The sequence below is a fragment of the Notothenia rossii genome (genome assembly GCF_949606895.1).
Source record: "Notothenia rossii genome assembly, chromosome: 9".
NCBI lineage: Eukaryota > Metazoa > Chordata > Actinopteri > Perciformes > Nototheniidae > Notothenia > Notothenia rossii.
The window spans coordinates 35,082,976-35,108,950 of record NC_136907.1 but is presented as its reverse complement, the minus strand read 5'-3'; the positions used below and the strand labels follow the sequence as shown (position 1 = coordinate 35,108,950).

The window sequence follows — 25,975 nt, the reverse complement described above, 5'->3', positions numbered from 1 at the left end:
TCACTCCTAAGCGAATCAGAGTTCTGGGAAAAATGTATTTTACTTCTGAACAGAGCGTGAGAGCTTCGGAACTACCCAAGGACAGAGTCAATCTTTTATCTTGCGACTGAATTCACTCCTTTACTTTCCCAAGGAATATTTCACACAAACTATTCTTTCCCAAACAATCAAACATTGTACACAGATATATTGGTGCCCAGAAAGGACCTTGAAAAGAATATGTGTGTGTGCTGGTATCTAGGTCAGTGAGTGTGAGTGAGAAGGTTATATATATATAGGATTACTTGAAAACAGTCCCCAATAATACATGTTTACTTCAATACAGTTTAAAATAATACATGTTTACTTTAATACAGTTTAGAACAATATCTGTTAACTTTAATCTTTAAGGGGAACATGGGAGAAACCTCAGGGAGAGCAACAGAGGAGGGATCCCTCTCCCAGGACGGACAGACGTGCAATAGATGCCGTGTGTAAATTGAAAAGATGATACATTTACAACATAGGTAGTCCAAATGTTTGGACATGCGTGTGTCTATAATAAGAAGATGAATCCACAAGGATATCCATCCAGGACTCATGATCCAGGACCACAGCAACAGGCACAGCCACGACTCAAGATCCAGGGATCACGATCCAGGACTCAGGACCACAGCAACACGACGAGATCAACGACTCAGTATCCCGGCGTAGATAGACACCAAAAAGAAATGTAGGGAAGCTGGGTTATTGGGAACATGAGAGTACACAGGTACAGACAGAGAGAAGGAAGAAGTAAGGTGTCCCCTGTTGGGGCAGAACCTCTGCTCCGCGCCGTTCCTATATGAGCGGGTTCTCAAAAGAAGGAAAACTCAAAGCACCAGAATAAGGGTTAAACAATAATCTGCTTTAATGGTAAAAGATACAATACAACAATACAACATCAATCACAAAGCACTCTGCAAGAGCAGCTTCAAAATGCAGAGTACTCCGGGCTCAGGTTCTATCACCGCGTGAGACACTTCTCAGGAACGGCCAGTCAGAACAAGAGCGTCGAGCATCAAAATGATCACAACATTTATACACAGGTGGGGAGGAGTTGTATCGCTTGCTCCTCCCCAGCTATTTGTTATTGGCGAATTCACTTCTGGGCGAGCTAGCCAGTGAGTTGGCAGTGTTCCATTGGTCGGTTTCCCTTCTGGGCGGGACCCCAGGCAATGAGTCAGCAGTTGTGGATTCCATATGTTGCTTCATCTCCTGTGTGTGTGTGTGTGTGTGTGTGTGTGTGTGTGTGTGTGTGTGTGTGTGTGTGTGTGTGTGTGTGTGTGTGTGTGTGTGTGTGTGTGTGTGTGTGTGTGTGTGTGTGTGTGTGTGTGTGTGTGTGTGTGTGTGTGTGTGTGTGTGTGTGTGTGTGTGTGTGTGTGTGTGTGTGGGGGGGGGTGTGTGTGTGTGTGGGTGTGTGTGTGGGTGTGTGTGTGTGTGTGTGTGTGTGTGCGCCTGCCTGCCTGCCGGCCTGTCGGCCTGCCTGCCTGCCTGCCTGCCTGCCTGCCTGCCTGCCTGCCTGCCTGCCTGCCTGCCTGCCTGCCTGCCTGCCTGCCTGCCTGCCTGCCTGCCTGCCTGCCTGCCTGCGTGCCTGCGTGCCTGCCTGCCTGCCTGCGTGCGTGCGTGCGTGCCTGCTTGTTTGTCCCTCTGCCCTCAGGCAGTCCCCCAATCAATGATTTGGAGTCATGACAGAGGACTCTTCGACAGGACGCATACCCATTCCCCGCATACCCATTCCCCTTTAAACATCTTTAACGCACACACATCTTCATCGTCCCATGACGCCCCCGGAATCAGTCAACCAACAGAGGCCAACTGTTTCCCATAGCCTAAGGCCATCTCTGACCTTCTCTTCACCCTGAAGCCTGCCCACTTGGAACGAACACATTTATTGATAAGCTCAGAAGGACTATTGTCTCTCTTAACTGTGTGACTCAATTCTCAAGGCCTCTTTTATGGGTCTGCAGGATATGTATAATTAACTAACAAGAATTTAACTGTATTATCTTTGAGGAAAACTTCTCTTGGAGTTCTCCTGTTAATTGCAAAAACCATTGGTGATTAACCAAGACTCATCTGGAAACTGCAACAAGACTTTCTGAAAAATAATTCTCAATGGGCAATCACCCCACTCAAGCCAGAAGTCACAGGTAATGCTAAAAATGGGACATTATTCAAATGAATATACCAAAAATAGACTGTATTAAACTTTCTGCTTTAACACGTTACTTTAATACATCAAATAAAGCCTCACCCCCGACAAACTAAGCCTATAGCAGCAAAACTAGGGGCTGAATCTAATTAGCCCTGACTAAAAAGGAAGGTCTTAAGCGCACTCTTAACACTAGAACCGCCAACGGGTAAATTTTACCCGCAGCTGTTTTTTGATTGTATGTAACTTTTTTTCTATAACATATTAAAGTCTCCCAGTCCGTGAATTTTCCTGAAAGTGTGTTATGTAGCACCCTCTGTTGTTAACAATTGTCAACAACAAATGAAGTCAGATTGAAAAAATCGCCAAAGAAAATGCCATTTATACCTTTATCCGCCAGCGGGTAATATTTACCTCATAGAAAATGCAGCGTAAACATGACGTGTTGCTATAGCAATGCCTTTTGTCTACTCCGGTTCCTTATAGATAGATAGATAGATAGATATATTGATAGATGGATAGAGAGAGAGATAGACAGACAGATAGTTATAGATAGCGTAACATCTTGGAGAATACAATATCTTGGATGACTGGGCTCACTTTGAGGACGTAATGCATGTGTGCATTACGTGCCAGTTGAATAAAGATGGACACTCGGAATGAGAGAAGTAGTCCGTGTTGTCTGTTTATGTAAACAATTATATGTCCATAGAACAGAACATTACGGATAGATCGATAGATAGATAGAGAGATTTGTACCTAAACAAAACACAAGTCTAACACCCAGCCTTTAAATCAGCACTCTTAGCGATATTTTATACTTCATGTTATCTGCACAAACTATATCATATGAAAAGCTGAGAGTCCACAGATTCTATTGGTATACATTTCATCCATGTGCGATCAAAACTCACTGTTCTGTATGATAAATAAAAGAACATTGTACCTTGAAAATCAATAGCGGGTACATTTTACCCGTTGGCGGTTTTAGGTATACAGCGACCTCTGGCGGTTCTAGTGTTAAAAACAGATAGGGGGGGTGCGAGAGACCAGGATGAAAAATGGTTTTGAAAAAAAATGCATAATTTGAAAGATTGTTGATTTGAAAAGAATATGTTACAGTACAGTACACGTACGTCTGGGTCTCTGTGTTTCATTGAAGCTCGGCTCTTTTTGTGTGGAACGAGCCATTTTGTGTGCATGCGCGAGAGAGAGAGCGCACCGTTACCGGAGATCGTTGTTGTTAACTTCTGGTGCTAGCGAGCTAGTGGCCGGGTCTCAAACGTTTTGGCCACGATTAATGTAAACAATTATTTCCGAGGCATACGTTTATATGATCATACAGTTATAAAAAATTAAAAACAGGTATGAAATACTATATGACAGTAAAAAAAGAGTAAAGTTTAAAAGGGCGATTTGTAAAATATCCAAAAAGAAAAAGTACATCTGTTTACAGTTCTGTTTTAAATGGGTGTTGAGAGATGTATCCATAGATCTCTTCATTTTGCTCTGAAAGTGCACCAGATTGATGCTTTTAACTTCAATATTTAAAATATATATATTCCCAGGGGAGCATACCCCCGGACCCCCCTATGTTAGGTCCACTCCCCACTTATAAAAATAGCACTTTACCCCTGCTTACACCTATATGCAGTGAGCTGATTATCGAGCCTTCATTGTAACAGTCGCGGGTACACTGTGTATTTGCGTGGGGATTGTTGCAGTAGAAAATTCCACTGTAGCGACCGGGACATTAATGGAAAACCCTACATGTTTGAGCACCCCCTATAAAAGGTCAAGTTCCCCCACAACACCCCCAAAAGAAATTTCTGGCGCCGCCACTGAGCCTGCAACCCCGTTTTGAAGAAATGTGCAGTGCAAAACAGGCTCATTGCAGCCACTAATGCTGTGATAAGAAGACACACTTTTTGGCCAAATATCAGCATTTTCTTCTTTTAAATTGTTTTGCACAGATTGCAAAGTGGCAAAGTACTATAACTTATTGTTCTAGCAAAGGGATTGCACAATTGTATTATGTATTTATTTTTTGACCACACAGACTTATGGAGCATTGTTTTATTATCACTGTTCTAGCAAAGGAATGCACACGTTCATATTGATGTATTTGAATAAATGTTAACTTGGCCCATTACGTGACTATTTGTGTTGGGGGGGCCCGACTTTTTTTTTTCTCCAAATTGGGGCCTGACAGTTTGAAAAGTTTGAGAACCACTGCCATAGTAGGACAGTAGGGTATAATGAGTTCTTTAAGGGAAGATGGCGCCTGCCCATTAAGGGCTTTGTAGGCGAGAAGAAGAATTTTAAATTCTATCCTGTGTTCTATAGGGAGCCAGTGTAAGGCAGCCAGAACTGGAGTAATGTGGTCCCTTTTCCTAACTCTGGTTAGTACACGTGCTGCAGCATTTTGAATCAGCTGAAGCGACTTAACTGACTTCAAGGTACACCCTGATAATAGAGAGTTACAATAATCCAGCCTTGAAGTAACAAATGCATGGACTAGTTCCTCTGCATTGTTTTGAGGCAAGATATGCCTGATTTTTGCAATGTTACGTAGATGGAAGTAGGCGGTCCTTGAAATAGATTGTATGTGGGCGTTAAAGGATAAATCCTGATCAAATATAACACCAAGATTCCTTACAGTCTCACTGGAGGCCAAATGAATGCCATCCATAGTTAGTATATCTTTAGATCATTTGTTTCGTAGATTCTTTGGGCCGAGTACAATAACTTCTGGCCGTGTTTAACATCAAAAGGTTTAAAGTCATCCACGTTTTTAAGTCCTTGAGGCAGTCTTGAATTTTATTTACATGATTATTTTTTACCAGGCTTGATTGATAAATATAGTTGAGTATCATCCACATAACAATGAAAATGTACAGAATGATTCCTTATAATATTCTCTAAGGGAAGCATATATAATGTGAACAAAATAGGTTCAAGCACTGAGCCCTGTGGCACTCCATGGCTAACTTTGGTTTGCATGGAAGATTCATCGTCGACACATACAAACTGAGAGCGTTCAGATAGATAGGACCTAAACCAGCCTAAAGCAGTTCCCTTTATGCCAACTAAGTGCTCTAGTCTTTGCTATAGGATATCATGGTCGATAGTATCAAATGCAGCACTGAGATCGAGCAAAACAATAATAGAGACAAGTCCTTTGTCTGAAGCTATTATAATGTCATTTGTGACTTTAACCAGAGCTGTCTCTGTGCTATGATGTGTTCTAAAGCTAGACTGAAAATCTTCAAATAAATCATTGTTTTTCAAGTAATCACACAACTGTTTTGCGACTGCTTTCTCAAGAATCTTTTAGAGGAATGGGAGAATAGAAATAGGTCTATAGTTGGCTAAAATCTTTGGATCGAGGTTGTGCTTTTTAAGAGGCGGTTTTATCACTGCTACTTTGAATGATTGTGGAACATAGCCTGATAATAAAGACATATTCATAATATTTAACAAACAAGTGTTAATTAATGGAAACACTTCCTTTAACAGCTTAGTTGGAATCGGGTCTAAGATACACGTTGATGGTTTGGAAGAGAGAATCATTTAATTCAATTGTTCAAGGTTTATGGCTGAAAAGCATTCTAATTTACTATCTAGTGTAATATTAGAACTTACATTTCCGGGAGCTGTTGATAACACTATACTTGTCAAAGGCAAGAAGTAATTCATTTTGTTTCTAAGAGTAACCATTTTATCATTAAAAAAAAAGAAGCAAATAAAAGAGTTGCTACTGAGTGCTATGGGAATAGAAGGCTCAATCGAGCTGTGGCTGGCTACAGTGCTACAGTGCTGAAAAGAAATCTTGCATTATTCTTATCCTCATCTATTAATGAAGAGTAGTAAGCTGCTCTTGCTTTACGCAGTGCTTTCTTATATTCATTGAGAGTAATATGCCAAATTAAACGAGATTATTCAAGTTTAGTGGAACGCCATATCCTTTCAAGTTGTCTCGACTTTTGCTTTATTTTGCGTGTTTCTGCATTATGCCATGGAGCTAATCTATGTTGTTTTATTTACTTCTTTTTCAAAGGAGCAACATAGTCTAATTTTATTCGCAGCGCATCTGTAGCACTATCAACAACATGATCAATTTAGGGTCGTGTACATTTTGTATAAGTTTCCACCCTTACATGCAGACGAAGTAAAAAAAAATGTAAATGTTTTTTCAATATCGCGATAAATATCGTACCGTGGACTTTTTATTGCGATATTATCGTAACGTGAGTTTTTGGTATCGTTACATCCCTAGTATTTATAGTATGTTAGCTTTGTGTGTAATATTTGTCTACTTAGAATTTGATGGATTAGGTACATTTTGAAAATGATAATGTTGTGAGTATATGGAAATGATTACATGATTACAGCTGCAAAGGCATTTAAAGCTGTTGGGTAGACGTCTGGCCGTCCAATTGCTACACCCAGCACTTAATGATTTTTTAACCCATGTTTTGAACACAGAACTGATGCCTGAGTTTGCTTGTTCTGGGTTCACATTGATTTCCTCACACCCTGAAGACACAATGAGTATAAGGTTTATGTTCATGAGATTACAAAATTGTTATTGCTATTTTTCTTTTCTTTATTGGTCTGGTACAAGTAGTGAAGAAGCAGTAAAATAATAAAGCAAATATAATGTGAGAAATATATATATATATATATATATATAGAATACATTTATATATACATAACATTTATGCAAAAACCTTGCATGCTTTCAGAAAAGTAGCTCTCAAAAGCAAACATAAATTTGGTATTCACATTTACATGCAGAATTGAACCTCATTTGTATGTTTGTACACTTTTTGTAGCATTGACTCAGGTTTAACTGCTATCACCATCAAATAACTTTTATTAAATTGATGAGTTAACTCATGTTATATCTTTATCTCCACAGATATCCAGGAGTTTTATGAAGTGACACTGCTAAACACACAGAAGAGCTGTGACCAAAAGCTGGAAGAGGTCAACCACATGGCCGACAAGTGGGAGAGGAGTGTGTCAATACAGAACTCTGAGCCTGCACACTCTGTCTGTCCAGTGGAGGAGGTGAGTCTCTAACCCCTATTCCACAAAGCTGGTTCTGAGCTGGTGCCCAATTGAGAACCACTTTTTTGTATACCCACTGCACTAGCGCAGACTCTTGGGTTTCCTATTTGAAACCAACAATTTGCTGGGCTGGGACCGAGAACCGCATACGTAAGGAGATTATGACGGAGGTCAGGGCGAGAGAGACAGAATCAGTAGTGTTGATATTGCGTAGAGACTGTTGTCTTTATACTGGCTATCCGGGGTAATCAATGCAGAGGGCAGTTGTTGTCATGTCAAAATATCACAAGTAAGATCATAGTAAAAAATATGGCAGTAAAATATGCATATAGTAAACACCTTATGCCATTACGAAAGCAACAAATAAATAGTCATTCAAAGCATTTATGTATATAATTAATATACCCTGTTAATGTTCTGCCACATGAAGTTATGGAAGTGGGCCAGAAAAGTCTGATTTAAAAAAAAAATATTTGCAAATTATGGTGGAAAATTTGGTCAATAACAAAAGTTCATCTCAATACTTTGTTATATACCCTTTGTTATCAATGACAGAGGTCAAACGTTTTCTGTAAGTCTTCGCAAGGTTTTCACACACTGTTGCTGGTATTTTGGCCCATTCCTCCATGCAGATCTCCTCACTGGGCAACACGGACTTTCAACTCCCTCCAAAGATTTTCTATGGGGTTGAGATCTGGAGATTGGCGGGGCCACTCCAGGACCTTGAAATGCTTCTTACGAAGCCACTCCTTCGTTGCCCGGGCGGTGTATTTGGGATCATTGTCATGCTGAAAGACCCAGCCACGTTTCATCTTCAATGCCCTTGCTGGTGGAAGGAGGTTGTCACTCAAAATCACGATACATGGCCCCATTCATTCTTTCCTTTACACGGATCAGTCGTCCTGGTCCCTTTGCAGAAAAACAGCCCCAGAGCATGATGTTTCCACCCCCATGTTTCACAGTAGGTATGGTGTTCTTTGGATGCAACTCAGCATTCTTTCTCCTCCAAACACGTCTTGTTGAGTTTTTACCGAAAAGTTCTATTTTGGTTTCATCTGACCATATGACATTCTCCCAATCCTCTTCTGGATCATCTAAATCAGGGGTCCCCAAACTTTTTTCTCTGGGGGCCACATTATCGTTCCTGACTGTGATGAGGGGCCGGGATCGATCATGTGGGCTGTATACTAGGCCACTGCCTGTTATAGCCATAATTTCTAGCACAAAATAGTTCATCATTACAAGTGATTTGCAAAAGAAGTGAGTACTTCACATGTTTTTCAATTTGAAATACCACAGGTATTCCTTTTATTTTCTAATAACAACCATGTCAAAATAGCAAGGAAAGGTTAGAAAAACATGGTGATTGACAGTTTATGAGTGATACAATAGAAATGGTAGGCCTATATTACAGTGAGATGAGAAATCATCAAGACAAGAAACTTGGTGAACAATATATCAACTAACCAACTCTTATTTGTATATTCAGGTGAGATTTTTTTTGTTCAAGGTGAAAATGCAATGAGCACCCAAACACTTTTACAGCACAATTATCATCCCTTTGAAATAGGAGATTGAGATGAGGGGCAGTGCATAAAGAGGAGAAATAGGAGAGAGAGGAGAGAGAGGGAGAGAGAGAGACAACGAGACAACGATGGAGAGGCAGATGCTGAGAGAAGAGATTGGGAGGAGAGACTGAGCAGTAAACCCTCGGCAGGTTAAACTAGAAGAGAGTAACAGAATGGGAAGTCAGCAATATGTGCAGTAGGTGAACTGAATTGGTACTTGTAGCCAGGGTGGAAGGAAGGATGGATGGGCAGTAGAGATGTTAAGATTCACCGATTCGCATCGGTGCACCGGCATAAACGTTCAAGATGCGAGTGCACCGGTTGAAAGAGTGCACATCGGCTACAGTTTGGGTTGAACTCGCGATGCATCGATTGCGTAGCGTCTTTGCATCGGTAAAAAACCGATTCATTCATATAAAATCCCCTTATCTTGTCAACGTTCAGCAGAGACGATCTTTGATATTTGCTTCGCCACTACGGAGAACGAGAGTCTCAGTTATCAACACACACGGAAGTTGAGGAGAAAGAGAAACACAGCGCACCGAAAAATACCTACAAATCAAACGTTTGGCAACACTTCGGATTGTTCAAGAAAGACGGTGTAATAGTCATTTATGCTATATAGTTGACCGCAGGTCATGGAGAGTAATAAGGTATCCGTAGACCTTTGTATGAGGTATCTTTATTACTTAACAGGTCTACAGCCATGATACATAGATCCGTCCTAGATGCGGACTTGCATACACACAGTATCACTCCGCAGCCGCACCCCATCAGTAACGTCCTGATGGTATATGTGCGCGGCACTATTTACTACAGACGGTCAACTTGAAAAATCACTCGCAAATTGTTAACGATGCCGAGCCGCTTTAAAGTACACAAGTAGTACGAGGAACTTAGCGATGCACATAAAGAGGCGACATGGGGTCTGCGGCTGAAAAGAGAAACCTGAAATTTAGACATATGAGTTAAATCACTCAGTGAGGTGTTCTGTCAGAGAGAGGTGTTTAGCTTACAGCAGCCTGTGACGGCCAATAATAATTTAAATCTCTTCCTTACTGTAAGCAGTTATGAAATACCTGTTTGTGAAAGGTTATTTGTTTTCTTTATTGTTCAGATAGAAACCACTGCTTTCTGCTCACTGGTGAGTTAGCCTCTGAGTGTTAAGCACATCAGGCTGGCAGCTGTATGGGCATTGCTCTATTGTAGCTGTTATTTGCACATTGTTAATCATGAGCAATGCATCCTTACATTGTTTAACTGTGAGGTGTTATACAATTGTACTCTGGAGAGCTTTTAAAGGTAAAAAAAATAAACGGCATGATGGGATGTGCAGTACCAAATATGTAAAGCACTTTTTTGTTAATGTATGATTTGCTGCATAAGGAATAAAACAAAAATCCTCTGTCGTACCATATTGAAGTATCATTATTTTTGCATCGTGTTGAATCGCATCGTATCGCCCCGAATCGCATAATGTTGAATCAAATCGTATCGAACTGTATCGCAACAGGGGTGAATCGTATCGTATCGCATCGCCTGGTGTTTCAAAGGTATCGTTAATGTATCGTATCGTGGCAACGTATCGAGATGCGCATCGCATCGGCCTCAGTGATGGAGATGCACATCCCTAATGGGCAGTGATCTTTGAGGTCAGCAGTTGCAGTCCCCTCTCTTGCTGCCTGGAAACCTGGCATAAAGGGATGACATTGGACACATTCAGTAAATTACATAAATATGCTGCCTGTTGTTCCTTGTGATGTGATTTTACAAATACAGTGTAGCATTATTCATTAAAATTCATTAAAAACATTAATCATATTTCATCAAAAAATCATAGTTCATGTTTACAGCTATATAAAATTGTAATAGTTAAAATCAGTATATTTACCATATCAGTGTGAACTGTGTGCTTGCTTCTGGCTGGTGAGAAGTCCGATGTCTGGGTGTAGCCTAGTGGTTGCCAGTCTCAAAGTTTGATGCAAATGTTCATCTGAGAGTCTGTTCATCGTTGGATTTTTTATTTGCTTCATGCGGGAAAACGTCTGCTCGCAGGTGTAGGTGCTGCCAAAAACGGTACACATCTTCAGAGCATGTTGTTTAATGTTTGGGTAAGTGCCCTCTGGTAGCTCAGCATAGAACTCAAGGAGGTGGTCAGGCTTGAATGCGTCTTTAAGGACATCACAATTCTGCAGCTCGGCTAGTTCAAACTGAAGAGAGGGAAGTGCGTCGTCAATGTCAGCAGCAAAGGGGTTCTGGAACAGACTTATGTCTTTGTTGTTGACATGAAGCTCGCGGAAGCGCACACTGAACTCTCGCTGCAGCATCTCCAGGGCATCTTTGCACTTCGCGACTGGGAAAGGGGCGACTGGTTTTCTCGGCGCAGTAGCTTTGGGTGGCAGGGAGATGTGTGAAGTCCAGCTTTTGGACCTGTCGCACAAGGAGCTGCAGTTTGACCTCGAATGCTTTTATGTGGGAATACATGTGGCTGATGAGATTCCCTTTGCCTTGGAGCTGTAGGTTGAGGTGGTTCAACAGTTCAGTCACATCAGTTAAAAACGCGAGGTCCCATTTCCACTCCGGGTCGGTCAGCTCCCGTACCGTTTCACCTTTAGACTGGAGGAAGGTGTTGATTTCGGGCAGCAGGTCGTAGACACGGCGCAATACTTTGCCTCGACTTAACCACCGGATTTCGGTGTAGTACAGCACATCCTGGTGAGCAGACCCCAGCTCGGAGAGAAAGGCCTGGAACTGCCTGTGTTTCAGCCCATTTTTCCGGATGTAGTTGACACAGTGCACAACCACCTTCATCACAGACGCCCACTTCAAAACTTTGCAGCACAGCGCTTGCTGGTGAATCAGACAGTGGACTTGAATCGGTGGGGCGAGACCTCGTTCCTCGAACTCGCCGTTCAAGCGCCCTACTAGACCCCTCGTAGATCCGACCATGCTAGGCGCACCATCTGTAGTGACACTGGCAAAATTAGCCCATTGCAGACCAAGTTCGCCCATTGTTTTGCACACTTCGACAAAAAGGTCTTCTCCAGTTGTTGTGCCTTTTAGGCTTCTCAGTGATGCCAGCTCCTCTGACACTTCAAAACGTGTGTTGACTCCACGAATAAAAATCAACAGTTGTGCCGTGTCCTGTACGTCATTACTTTCATCCATGGCTAAAGCAAAACACTTGAATTCTCCGGCTCTCTCTCTCAGTTGGTCAAACACGTTTCCCCCCATCTCCTCAATTCGTCTCTTCATCGTTTGTGCTGAGAGACTCACCCCACGGAAGGCATCTGTCTTCTCGGGACACACCTCCTCGGCCACAGCCAGCATCATGGCCTTCCCGAATTCTCCGTCTGTGAACGGCTTGCCGTGGGTAGCCAGTAGGTTAGCTACTTTGTAGCTAGCTCGGACAGCAGCCAGGTTGACCCGGGATTGACGAAGGAAGGCATCCTGTTGAACAGCTAGTCCGCCTTTCAGACGCCGAACCTTATCATCTCTCGCTAGCCCGCTCAAGCTAGCATACTCTCTGTGCCGGGTTTCGTGATGGCGGCGAAGGTTGAATTCTTTAAACACGGCCACATTTTCTTTACATATAATACAAATGGCACGGTCCTTCCATGGAACAGAAAAAATAATCCTTGGTCCATTGTTCTTTAAAAACCCGACACTCTCTGTCAATTTTCCTCACTTTACTGCACGCCATTACACTGCTGTTCAACTGTAGCATAATATTTTCTGCGCATGACTTCGATCAGCTTGTAAGGTGGCGGAAATTCGGTCATAAACATACGTCATATAAATAATACAGACACACATATTAAATTATATAAAATATAAATGGTTAATAAAAAAATATTTTAGTGTTAAAAAAACAAGATGCAAATGTAACAGATGTCAACCAGAACATTACATAACGTTGCTTTTAAAGCGTGATAGAGGCGCTGGCGATCTGATTGACAGTTCCACTGTTTGGCTCATGGCCACTACCAGAGCCGCTCTGGCCAAATACTGACGGCCTCGAGTTCTAATCTCAGGTGACGGAATGAACAGCGATTACCGCCCTTGTTTGGAGAGTCATGTTATTATTTCACAAAACAAGTTGGACAACTAAAATAAAATATTTTAAAAAATATTTTATAATTTTTTTTTTTTTTTTTTTCTTCTTTGGGCCAGTTCAAATGGTGAGGTGCAGAGAGGTGGAGGGCCGGTCAAAGGGGCGTGGCGGGCCGTATGCGGCCCGCGGGCCGTAGTCTGGGGAACCCTGATCTAAATGCTCTCTAACAAACTTCAGACGGGCCTGGACATGTACTGGCTTGAGCAGGGGGACGCGTCTGGCACTGCAGGATTTGAGTCCCTGGCGGCGTAGTGTGTTACTGATGGTAGCCTTTGTTTCTTTGGTCCCAGCTCTCTGCAGGTCATTGACTAGGTCCCCCCGTGTGGTTCTGGGATTTTTGCTCACTGTTCTTGTGATCGTTTTGTCCCCATAGAGTGAGATCTTGCGTGGAGCCCCAGATCGAGGGAGATTATCAGTGGTCTTGTATGTCTTCCATTTTCTAATAATTGCTCCCAAAGTTGATTTCTTCACACCAAGCTGCTTACCTATTGCAGATTCAGTCTTCCCAGCCTGGTGCAGGTCTACAATTTTGTTTCTGGTGTCCTTTGACAGCTCTTTGGTCTTGGCCATAGTGGAGTTTGGAGTGTGACTTTTTGAGGTTGTGGACAGGTGTCTTTTATACTGATAACGAGTTCAAACAGGTGCCATTAATACAGTTAAAAAGTGGAGGACAGAGGAGGCTCTTAAAGAAGAAGTTACAGGTCTGTGAGAGCCAGAAATCTTGTTTGTTTGTTTGGGACCAAATACTTATTTTCCACCATAATTTGCAAATAAAGTCTTTAAAAATCAGACAGTGATTTTCTGGATTTTTTTTTCTCATTTTGTCTCTCATAGTTGAGGATATGGGGACCCACTTTCCACATATTACACAGTAACGCGAGTATTCGCGCACTGTGTACTTGTACATATGGGGGGGGGGGGGGGGGTGTCCGTCAACCCAATATGGGGTCCCACTTTCCACATATTGCACAGTAAGACGAGTATTCGCTTACCGTGTACTTGTACTTATGTGGGGGGGTGTCCGTCAACCCAATATGGGGTCCCACTTACCAAATATTTGTCATGTCGGGGTGTCCGTCAACCCAATATGGGGTCCCACTGTCCACATATTACACAGTAACACGAGTATTCACTTACTGTGTACTTGTACTTATGGGGGGGGTGTTCGTAAACCCAATATGGGGTCCCACTTACCACATATGTGAATCGATGTACTTATACTTATTGGGGTAGGGGGGGGGGGGTTTGGCCGTAAACCCAATATGGGGTCCCACTTACCGAATGTTTGTATTATTGGGGGGGGTGTCCGTAAACCCAATATGGGGTCCCACTTACCGAATATTTGTAATATGGGGGGGGGGTGTCCGTAAACCCAATATGGGGTCCCACTTACCGAATATTTGTAATATTGGGGGGGGGGGTTGTCCATAAACCCAATATGGGGTCCCACTTACCGAATATTTGTAATGTGTGGGGGATGTCCGGCCACCCAATATGGGGTCCTAGCGGGGGGGTTGGGGGGGGAGCGTGAATGCGCCATTAGTCTATATGTCAAAGTTAGTTCATAGATTTGATTGATTGATTGATTGAGTGAGTGGGTTAATGATAACTCATTGAGTGTCCACCAGGACCATATGCAAGCCCACTTACTCAATATGTCCGTGAACCCAATATGGGGTCCCACTTACCGAATATTTGCAGGCGTTTAATTGTGGCCTGGTCCATACCCACATACAGAGCGTTGCAGTAATCCAGTCTCGAAGTCACAAAGGCATTAATAACCCTTTCTAGGTCTTCAAAAGATAAAAACGACTTGGTCTTGGCCAATAGTCGTATTTAAAAAAAAAAGCAGGTCTTGACTACGGTGCTGACCTGCTTATCAAATTTAAAAGCGCTATTGAAGGTCACTCCAAGGTTCATGACAGAGGAGAGGATGTTTTTATTGAGGGAGCCCAGAATATCACTGCTTCGAATATACGGAGTGGAGTGTGTTTGAGGACGACAACATCAACACACATGGACACGGTTATTTGCTACAAATAAATGCATCGATGACGTGGTACCGAAGGTTACTGTACGAACATTCCAGAATCAAAAGCCCTGGATAAACAGTGAGGTGCGTACCAAGCTGAAAGCGCGCACAGAGGTGGAGATTCAGAGGAGTACAATATCTACAAAATCTAGGTATGAACTCCGGAGAGCTATCAGCAATGCAAAGAGACAATATAGAGACAAAGTGGAGTCTGACTTCAAAGGCTGTAACACCCGGAACATGTGGGCAGGACTAAGAACAATGACAGACTACAAAGGAGCAACGGGGGGTGCAGCGGGACTGTCTGCGTAAGCGTCTCTCCCAGATGAGCTGAACAGTTTTTTTGAACGATTCGAGAGCAGCCAGGCTGTGGAGGCACAGAGGGACCAGGAGCCAGAGCCCTGCCCTTTTGTTTTAGACAGGGCAGATGTGGGCAAGTCCTTTTAAAAGGGTTAACCCACACAAGGCTCCTGGACCTGATGGCATCCCTGGCCGTGTTCTCAGGGTGTGTGCAGTTCAGCTGGCAGAGGTGTTCACAGACATCTTCAACCTGCTGCAGTCTGTAGTCCCCACATGTTTTTAAAAGTAAAAATCACCAGCCTCAATGACTACCGCCCAGTAGCACTCACCTCCATCATCATGAAGTGCTTTGAGCTGTTAGTCAAAACATTCATCACCTCCTCCCTCCCCCCTGCAGTTTGCTATACAGAGCAAACAGGTCCACAGACGACGCCATAGCTCTCACCATCCACACTGCCCTCTCACACCTGGACCAGAGGAACACATATGTGAGAATGCTGTTCATTGATTACAGTTCAGCTTTCAATACCATTGTGCCCTCCAAGCTGGCCATCAAGCTCAGAGACCTCGGGCTCAACAGCGCACTCTGTGACTGGATCCTGAACTTCCTAGCGGGCAGACCCCAGGCAGTGCGGGTTGGAAAGATCACGTCCTCCACCCTGATCCTCAACAGCGGAGCCCCTCAAGGCTGCGTGCTCAGCCCTCTCCTCTACTCCCTGTTCACACATGACTGCGTGGCCACACACTGCTCCAACACCATCGTGAAGCTTGCTGACAACACAACCGTCATCGGCTAGATCATCGGCTAGATCACCGACGAGACGACGTACAGAGAGGAGGTCGAAAACCTGACATCTTGGTGCCAGGATAACAACCTCCATCTCAACGTCAGCAAAACAAAGGAGCTGATTGTGGATTACAGAAAGCAGCAGAGGGAGGGACACGCCCCCATCGCCATCAATTTGACTACGGTGGAGAGAGTCAGCAGCTTCAGGTTCCTCTGGGTCCACATCACTGAGGACCTGACATGGACTCATCACACAAACACCATCACCAAAACAGCTCGACAGCGGCTCTTCTTCCTCCACAGGCTGAGGAGGTTCAACAGCATCCTGACTGGCTGCATCAGGGGCTGGTACAGATGTAGCGATTCATTTCAGACAGTTTGAAATGCGAGGGCCGTGATTGGTCCGTGATCTGCACTCGCTCAAGGGAAAACCTCCAGCTTGACTTGAGACCGCCCCCGTGATAGATACATGTAATTATAATGAAGCCAGCTGCAATGGATCATTGATCCACCAGGGGGTGCAGTGGGGTTCCACACTGGAGCTCATGTGAAATAAAGTCAGATGCAGTACGCTGGATGTACAGCGGAACTTTTTTAAGATCCATATGTCACGGATATCATACTCTGTGCTAAATAAGAGACATGTAATCATTTACAAAACTTCACCATGTTGTTATTTAAGAAAATAATGTTGTTTAGTCGAAAAAAACGAACAGGAGGAAATGCAGCCCGACTCTCGATTTTTAATCCTAATTTAATCATCATCTTCACCACGATCATTTATGTTTATGTTCGCCGAATTTACATGAAATCACTGACACATATGAATATACTGTATTCAACTTCATTAAAACTTTATTAACGTGCCTAAACTCAGTAATTCACTAAAAATATTTATATTTTAATGGAGCCTCGTCGGCAGATCAGGATCCCAAAGCGTGGCGGAGGGATCCTGATCTGCATGACGGGTGCTATTTTCCCCATAAGGAACAAGTCGCTGCAAATTATCCCGCTTATTACACGGCCAAATTCTCAACAAAGTAACGACATGACTCCCAGTATTAATTGAAATGCTTTTATGGATTTAGAAAATGTTTTTATTGACTTAAAAAATAGTTGAATGTATTGATTTAAATTGACATGCATCCGCTAAGAAAAATAGTCCGCTGTTACCGTTTTTTAAACAGTCTGAATGAAACGGCAGCTCTCAGCTGTGTATTTACACAACTAATGGCCCATCAACCACAGCTCTCTCCCCCCCCCCCCCCCCCCCCCCTGATATTTCTTCTCCAGCAGCTAAATTAACTGTAGGTTACTCTGAGTGACCATAGACTGTATGTGACAAGCTTACAGTTAGTGACGTAACAACACCATAAAAGCTGGTGGGTTGAAAGCAATACGGGAGGTAAAAATAACTAGAATAATTGTGATTCATTTATTGTGGCTTTTATGTTTTTAGGTATAACATGTTATGTAATTTAGGCTTATAGTTCACCTTTCTCTAAAAGCCTTCAACAATGACAATATTCATAATAATGTAATAAATCCTTTCAACACACATTGTAAAAAATAGCCTACTGTAAGTTAAGAAATAATTCCAATATGTACATCTTCTGATGTAACAACAATAACATTATAAATAGTAACATAGCTGAACATGGTATTGCACATTTAGCTTTGAGTGTTACTGACCTGAGATGTTTTTATTACATGAATTAAGGTGACTGGGGCTTTTTAACATACAGGGATGCAAACTCATCAGGTATGAAAAAGGTGACAAGGATCCGAGCCCCCGGCTCCCCCACCCCACAGAATATCGGCTTTAAAATGAGGAATAACAGAGGATATTAGCAGAACAACTAAAGCAGCAGTGTTAATAATAACAGAAACGCCAAAGAGTCACATCTAATAGAAATATATAAAAGCATTTATTTTAAATTGTGTAGCAGTCAGTTTATAATTTTGGCAGCACTGTTGAGCATTTTGAAAATGTATTTTCATGCCTCTGTGCAAGGCTTAGTCTTTCTATCTTTATAGCCACATGGTGTAAAGTAACTAAGTTCATAAACTCAACAAGTACTATACTTGAGCACAATTTTGAGATACTTGTGCTTTATTTAAGTATTTCAATGTTTTGCTACTTTGTTCTTCTACCCCACTACAGTTCAGAGGTACATGGTGTACTTCTACTCCACTACATGTATTTAATACCTTTAGTTACTTTACAGATGTGGATGAATGATGTAAAATATAATCAAGTGTTAAATCAGACTTTAGTTCCACCTGGAGCAAATCCACAAGCTACCCTGCAGTATACAAAGTCATTCAAACTAGCTGCACCTTTACCAGCTTTGAGAACACTTTCATGATCAATCATTATAAAACATATCATATATATTATTCTGAAATGGACCAATCTGCACAATGACTACTTTTACTGTCGCTACTTTCATTATATTTTGATGAGAATACTTTTCTACTTTTACTTGAGGAACATTTTGAATGCAGGACTTTTACTGTAACAGAGTATTCCTACACTCTGGTACTTCTACTTTTACTCAAGTACAAGATCTGAGTACTTTTACTTTTACTCTAATACAAGATCTGAGTACTTCTACTTTTACTCAAGTACTAGATCTGAGTACTTCTCCTTTTACTCAAGTACAAGATCTGTGTGCTTCTACTTTCACTCAAGTACAAGATCTATGTGCTTCTACTTTTACTCAAGTACAAGATCTGAGTACTTCTACTTTTACTCAAGTACAATATATATATATATATATATACCACCTCTGTTTATAGCCTATGAAAAAAACTATTAGAAATAGAAGGCTAAAGCTAACGTTAGCAAATAGTGACAATGTATGCTAGCTAGCTAGCTCAACGATAACTTAAATAATATTGCCACAGAAAAACTTTTCAGTTCACATCAAGCTCTGCCGCTCCAACAGGGAGCTGTGCTCTGAACACCTGAACGGCCCGTTCTAACAGCTGTTCACCAGCGGTCCAGTCTGTGCCACAGTGACCACGGACGCACAGTTAATATTAACGAACGCACCCGTAGGTAATGTAGCTGCTGAAGCTAGACCATCATGTCGGAGCAGCAGAGCCTTATTATACATCCACCATGAGCAGAGCCGACAGGCAGGAAGACTCGAGCACACAGCTCGCACTTCATTATAATATATATAAAAAAGAACACCAGGCGTGTCATGATGGCACATAACAGCTCACGGCCGCAGATTACTCCGGGTCCCAGACCCCCCCATACCCCAAAAATATTTGTATTGCAGATCTACATGAATCACACAAACTACCTATTTTGGATTCAAAACGGCAAATTTCGCCGAAAGGTGACAAGTTTGCATCACTGAACATAGACAGAGCACAACTGAAACATAACATCTGAAACGATGTACAACATAATACACTTGTGGGGATGCAGCTTGGGATGTGAGGAGTGAGGGGCACAGCTTAGAACGGGTGTGTCGCCTGGCAGGACAGGAGAGTGTGTGCACCAGTCTGCCTTGATCTATGAATTCATGTCTGTGACACTCACTGCTGCCCACAGCTGTTTTATAGAAGGAAAACCTCCTTCACTTCATGAAAGTGTTTTAACCACACACACCTCTACACACACATGACGGGTGTTATTTTCCCCATAAGGAACAAGTCGCTGCAAATTACCCCGCTTATTACATGGCCACATTCTCAACAAAGTAACAACATGACTCCCAATATTAATTTAAATGCTTTTATGGATTTAGAAAATGTTTTTATTGATTTAAAAAATAGTTGTATTGATTTAAAAAATAGTTGTATGTATTGATTTAAATTGACATGCATCCGCTAAGAAATTTAGTCCGTTGTTACCATTTTTTAAACAGTCTGAATGAAACGGCAGCTCTCAGCTGTGTATTTACACAACTAATGGCCCATCAACCACAGCTCTCTCTCCCCCTCCCCCCCTGATCTTTCTTCTCCAGCAGCTAAATTAACTGTAGGTTACTCTGAGTGACAAGCTTACAGTTAGACACAACACTGTCATTGCAAGTGACCCTCAGTTAGTTGACTTTTATGTTCAACTGCTAAATTCATTACTGATAAAAAAGGGCTTCTACTGTACCTAATTACCTTAACACTAGAACCGCCAGGGGTTTTTGTATAGGCCTACCTAAACCTGTCAAATCCCGCTATTAGAATGCCATTTTTAACAACATAGGGTGCTACATAACACACTTTCAGGAAAAGTCACGGACTGGGAGACTTTAATATTTTATTGAAAAAAAGTTACAACGCACACACACAACACACATCACACAAATTGACCCGATTGGCGGTTCTAGTGTTAAATAAACTCACTAATTAATGAAACCAGTTCAATACGCATTATTCTTATTCTTATCATTCTTTATGAGCGCAGAAATAGTCTTAAAATCAGATCTGTTTTTTAAATGAAATCTGACGGCAGGCAGTTAGCTCTGATCACCTATGATAAATGCGCCGCACCTAATCTGGCCATTCAGCCACAGAGCTCCCTCTTTACAAATCAAACTGTAGACGGTGTGAAAGCACCTATTGTTTTAAATAATGGTCGGAATGTGACCTGTGAGCCTTCTGAATTACCGTGGGACAGCACATTCTAAACTAAAATGTTCAATCAATAAAGTAACATCTTATCTTATCTTATCTTAATAATATCTTCATATTAATAATAATAATAAATCATACAGTATGTGTCCGAAAGGGAGCAGGAGGAAGAAAACACAAAAATATACAAAAAATATACTGCATATTAAAGCAAACGATTGTAAAGGTAAAAGTATGAGCATAACAAATAAAGAAGTCTAATGTAAACATTTACATTATAATTATGGTTATTTAATATATAAAGACTATATATTATTGAATTACAAGATTAGATATACTTTAGTTGATCTAAAATATTGATGTGTTCAAATGCTCTTCAAAACACAACTGAGAGTCCATGAAACTTGTTTTTCTGTATTTGTGAATGAAGCGCCATCTCCTGGTTAAAACCTGAAATTGAAAATCTGGCAACGCCCTCTTGGAAAATAGTGGGAGGGCTTAACATTCCTCTATACTGGTCTTAGGCAAGTCGTAGGCAGGAAGCTGTAAGCTGGAGTCTGAAATTCAGTGCTACATCTGTATACGGCAGCTGCACCGCCCTCAATCGTAAGGCTTTACAGAGGGTGGTGAAAACTGCACAGCACATCACCAGGACGGAGCTACCATCCATGGAGGACCTTTACTCCCAGCGGCTCAGAAAGAAAGCCCTCAGGATTATCAAAGACCCCCATCACCCCAGCCACAAACTGTTCTGTCTGCTGCCGTCTGGCAGGCGGTAACGCAGCATCCGGACTAAAACCACCAGACTCAGGGACAGTTTTATTCCACAGGCCATAAGACTGTTAACCTGTTGGCGGGGGCCTCACAAAACTATGTCTCAGGGCTTCTTAACATTTAAAAACCTATTAATGTGTCATACCCACTTAACGGGAAGAAACTCAGCTAACTGACGATACAAACCATTTTTTGAGTGTTTTAGATTTGGTTTACCAAAGTTTTAGGTTCACAAAAGTCGTGGAATATATGAATTACACTGTATATAAATGTGTAATTCAAGTTTAAAATGAAAAAAAGTAGAAAACTCTACTTTCACCACAGCAGGGACTGAGATACATTTGGACTGAATAATGACTTCATATTACATACCAAGGTTCATGTGATGTGTAAAAATACAAATTGAGCGTTAGAATTTTTTTTCAACCAACAATTTATTATATATATGTTTTTTTCAACCAACTATTTATATAAACATAAGAAACTGGAAAATCTCACTATTTACAATATTGGACATCAGAACTTTCAACCAACTATTCATTATAAATGTAAAGACTAGTGTCAAGGTCTTTGTCTGTCTTCCAAGATGGTGGGTGTGGCTGCTGTGTAGGTGGGAGGTACGTGTGCTCTATGAGACCTCCTTGCTTACTGGGTTGATGGTGATGGCTGTGGTGGAGCCTTTGTGCCGAGGTGTATCTTGACCTGGTGGCAGGCACAGATGAAGGTGGAGGTAGCTGTAGTGATGCTGGCATCTGGTCCTTGGTGGTGATGGCTCTGGTGAAGGCCCTTGACCCATGGTAGATCTTGACCTGGGGACCGGCACAGATAGAGGTTCTGGCTGCTGGATAAACGCAGCCTGTGAGCCGTTAGGCCAAGGCAGCTGTGAAACCTTTTTGCAAAACAAATTAAAATGTAAGACAATAATTACTTCTAATTTCATTGAAATAAAGTTCAAGTAAAATGTTGCTCAAGCACAAATAACAATGCACACATACAAAGAAAATTTGAGAGGTGGAACAGGAGTCTCTCTCTCTCTCTCTCTCTCTCTCTCACACACAGGTATTTCCAGTTACTTTACATTCAGTATAAAATCAAAGACACAAATGTACATACATCAGATAACAAAGTCTTATCTGTACAGGACAGTATGATAGTGCAGTTGTGACGCACCGAGTCTCCTTCAGCTTCATAAACGGACGCAAAGAGCTTTCAACGGATGCAATGTATTCCCATCGGCGGCGGTATTTGACGCTCAGGGAAGCACCGCATCGGTCCATGTCGGCGGCATTTAAAGGCAATGTGAGCGTCCATTCCCATTGGGTAACGGAGAATTTTACACCCGGAAGTAAGTATTCTCCTTACTGTCGATTGATTTTACAGTGATATCTGCACTACTTATCAACTCAAAAACACCACATTATCCTTGTTAATTACACAACATTGATTGGTTTAAATTCAGTACAATGCTTTTGTATTTTTCCCCTTCAATTCGGAGAAACATTTTTTTTTTTTTAGTTTAGGATGGCAGAAAACACTACACTACCCATAATCTTCAGCTGTCGTTTAGGACCACACCATGTGCTTTGCTTGAAAAACCCCATGATTAGTCCTCAAGCTCTGTGATTGGATGTTGGAGTGGCAGTGCGCAGAGTTTACGTTGAGCGTCAAACGGCAGTTTCAAATGGAATGAAACCCATCGACGGCCTACTATCCAAAACTGGACTCGAACATGTCCACCCCCCAGAACTACACATGCTGGCTATATCTGTGTTTCGCAACATGTTCTATGGCGCGTCTCTACTGGGAATTGTAGTTTCAAAAGACGTTTTCGTATTTCCCATTATTAGAAGTTGCCAGTATTAAACTGTATCCATCCCTGGAGGTTTAGGGGATGGGAAACACATTGGTGTCTATATACTAGGGCTGCAACAAACGACTAATTTGATAATCGATTAATCTATCGATTAATGAAACGATTAATCGACTATTCGGACTATTACTGTATGCCTTGCACAATTTCTCAAACGCTCTTATTTAGCCATCAACTTTTAGATTTAGCTTGAGGTTGTTTTAGGCATGTGGAAACTAACAATGAAGACAATAAAGATGAATACTTGATTCAAAAATACATATATTATTAAATTAACTAAACACATTTTGAACAAAATTAGCATTGCTTTTTATTTAAATTAAATAAATAATATTTCACATTAAAAGAAACAACAATGTTTTAACAAATCGTATTAAATAATGTGATAACAGAACTGTAAACAGTGTAGCTGAAACTTTAACAAAATAAATAACTCAGTTACCTCTAATCATTAACCCATGTTTGAATAATGAGTTAACTCTGTGTGTTGCTGCTAGCATACATAAAACCTGACGTGGAAACGTTACTCGTGGATGGCTACAGAGCTACTAGAAAGACAGCCGGTGCATTCCTCCATCTGAATGTGGTGCACTTTTGCTAAATGTTGAGACAAATTGCTCTTGTTACCGCCCTTACATGCTAAACTCTTATTGCGCTTTTGGCAACGAGCATTGCCCACATCGAGACGGGTAAAGTTTAACCACACCTCGGATCGCGTTCTCTCCGCCATCTCCGCAGTGTGTTACTGCATGTAGCAGCTGCGTGTGTGTAAACTGCCGCGCCCCCTCACACACAGACGGGGGGAGAGAGATCTCGTTTGATCGAAAATACATCATAGATGCATTTGTTTGTCTTTTTGCATATTAGAAACGAGTTGGCGACACAAAGACTGCGATATAATGTTTTTTTAAATGTCTCCAGTACCGATAAAAAGACCAATAACGTTGGGGCTTAACGGCGCGTAAAACACACGTGATGACGTCACCAATGAATCGACGACTGAATTAGTTGGCAACTAATTTGGTAATCGATTTTAATCGATTAAGTCGATTAGTTGTTGCACCCCTACTATATACAGGTGATTGGAATATGATATATTAGATAAATAATTTGTAAATTGCAGCCAGATTAATGTTGTGGATGTTGTTTCAAAAGTGCAGGTGTTTACGTCAAGATGACATCACGGCTCCGCCTACACTGCGTTACTATAGATACTACCCCAGTTCCTAAACTGTAATGGAAATGCGCCATAAAGTGAGCCAGTCCTAACAAGGCCTAATGAGGCCCAGTCATACCGAGCGAGGCCGTGTAGTGGAAATGCGCCATAAGAGAGAGAGAGAAAGGTTCTAGGTTGTTGTGTTGAGAGTATTCAGGAGAATATTTTTTCATTGTTCCAATGATAATAAACAAACAGTTGCATAAAGCATATTTGTCCACTCATATGTTGATAAGAGTATTAAAAACTCGAAAAATATTCCTCTAAGATACATTTAGAACAGATACAAAATGTGCGATTCAATATTTTAATCGACTGACAGGCCAAAAAAATATGAAAAAGGGCAAAGTTGGAGAGGAGCCAAAAGACAATGTGGCCATCTTCACTGGCACATTCACTTCAACACAGAACACAATTGGATGTTTTAAAACAAACAAACATTGCTCTACTACGGCATGGCACAGAGCTGAAGGAACAGGAGTTACAGCGGCACAGCGACACTAAACACGGAGCAGTCTGCTTTATTCACCAAGACAAGCAACACAAGTCCAAGACTCCAAAGACAGAATGACCTGCTCTGAATCAGTTCGGTATCGCTGCCACTCAGAGACACACATGGATTTATGTTTTAGAAAAACTTGCGTTACCGTCATGTCAGGTTTTTTAAGTCTTGGCTTGCAGAGTATGAACGTCTTCTAGCTTTATTCAGACGATAAATACTAATGTAAAGTTTGTGAACAGGGGATTTTCAAAATATTTCAACTCCTGAACAACAACAAAAAGCCAACGTTTTATCCAGTTTATACACAACGATGAAGAAACTTAACAAGCAGGAGTGGTCCACTAAAGAGACCAGCTACCTACAGGGAATCTGGTCTTCCAAAGAGGTACAGAGGAAGCTGGAGCACAATCGGCCATTGTTGTTGTTGTCGGTGTCAGCTGTGAGTGGTTTCCGCGCGGTTTGGCTTTATGAAGCAGGCACGCAAACGGTTACAGTACGTCATGACGCAAACGATGACGCGATGACGCAGCACCAGTCGGACTTTGGGCTGTGTGAAAAGAGCCGGAGCTAAACCGAAGAACCGGTTCTGAACCTGAAAAGCTCTAGCACGGAGCTTGAACCGGAGTTGCGTTGGTGTGAATGAGGTAAGAGACTGATGACCCCACATGAGGTCCTCAGAACGCTGCTGCTATATCCCCTGTGCTGTTACCACAGCTGAAGATTAGGAAAATGAGCTGATGGCAGATGGCTCCATCCAAATAAATTAACATTGGGGCTTTTCAAATACATCAAAAACCATCACATGCATTTTGTATGTAATTCTTAACATGTTTATAGATTTATATCAATTAAATGTAACAAAGAATTAAAGCTACAAACTAATGGTGTTTTTGGCGCCCTGTATGATCCAGGAGGAAGATGCTTATGTAGGCCTTCAAACAAAACATTTTTTTCATATGGAATAACTGTCCTA

General features: G+C 41.7%; 1 protein-coding gene across 30 annotated transcripts in view; it reads left to right on the top strand.

Moving 5' to 3' along the window:
- Nucleotides 1–25,975, top strand: part of dlg2 (discs, large homolog 2) — a gene marked incomplete at its 5' end in the record, with an annotated part of 449,978 nt that overhangs the window by 83,387 nt on the left and 340,616 nt on the right. For all 30 annotated transcript variants that reach the window (XR_013802660.1, XM_079650348.1, XM_079650371.1 and 27 more), the window contains one exon: nucleotides 7,098–7,249. Coding sequence is in view for 29 of the 30 variants with exons in the window: in XM_079650348.1 (XP_079506474.1) it covers nucleotides 7,098–7,249 (152 nt within the window). The remainder of the gene's footprint in view (nucleotides 1–7,097; nucleotides 7,250–25,975) is intronic.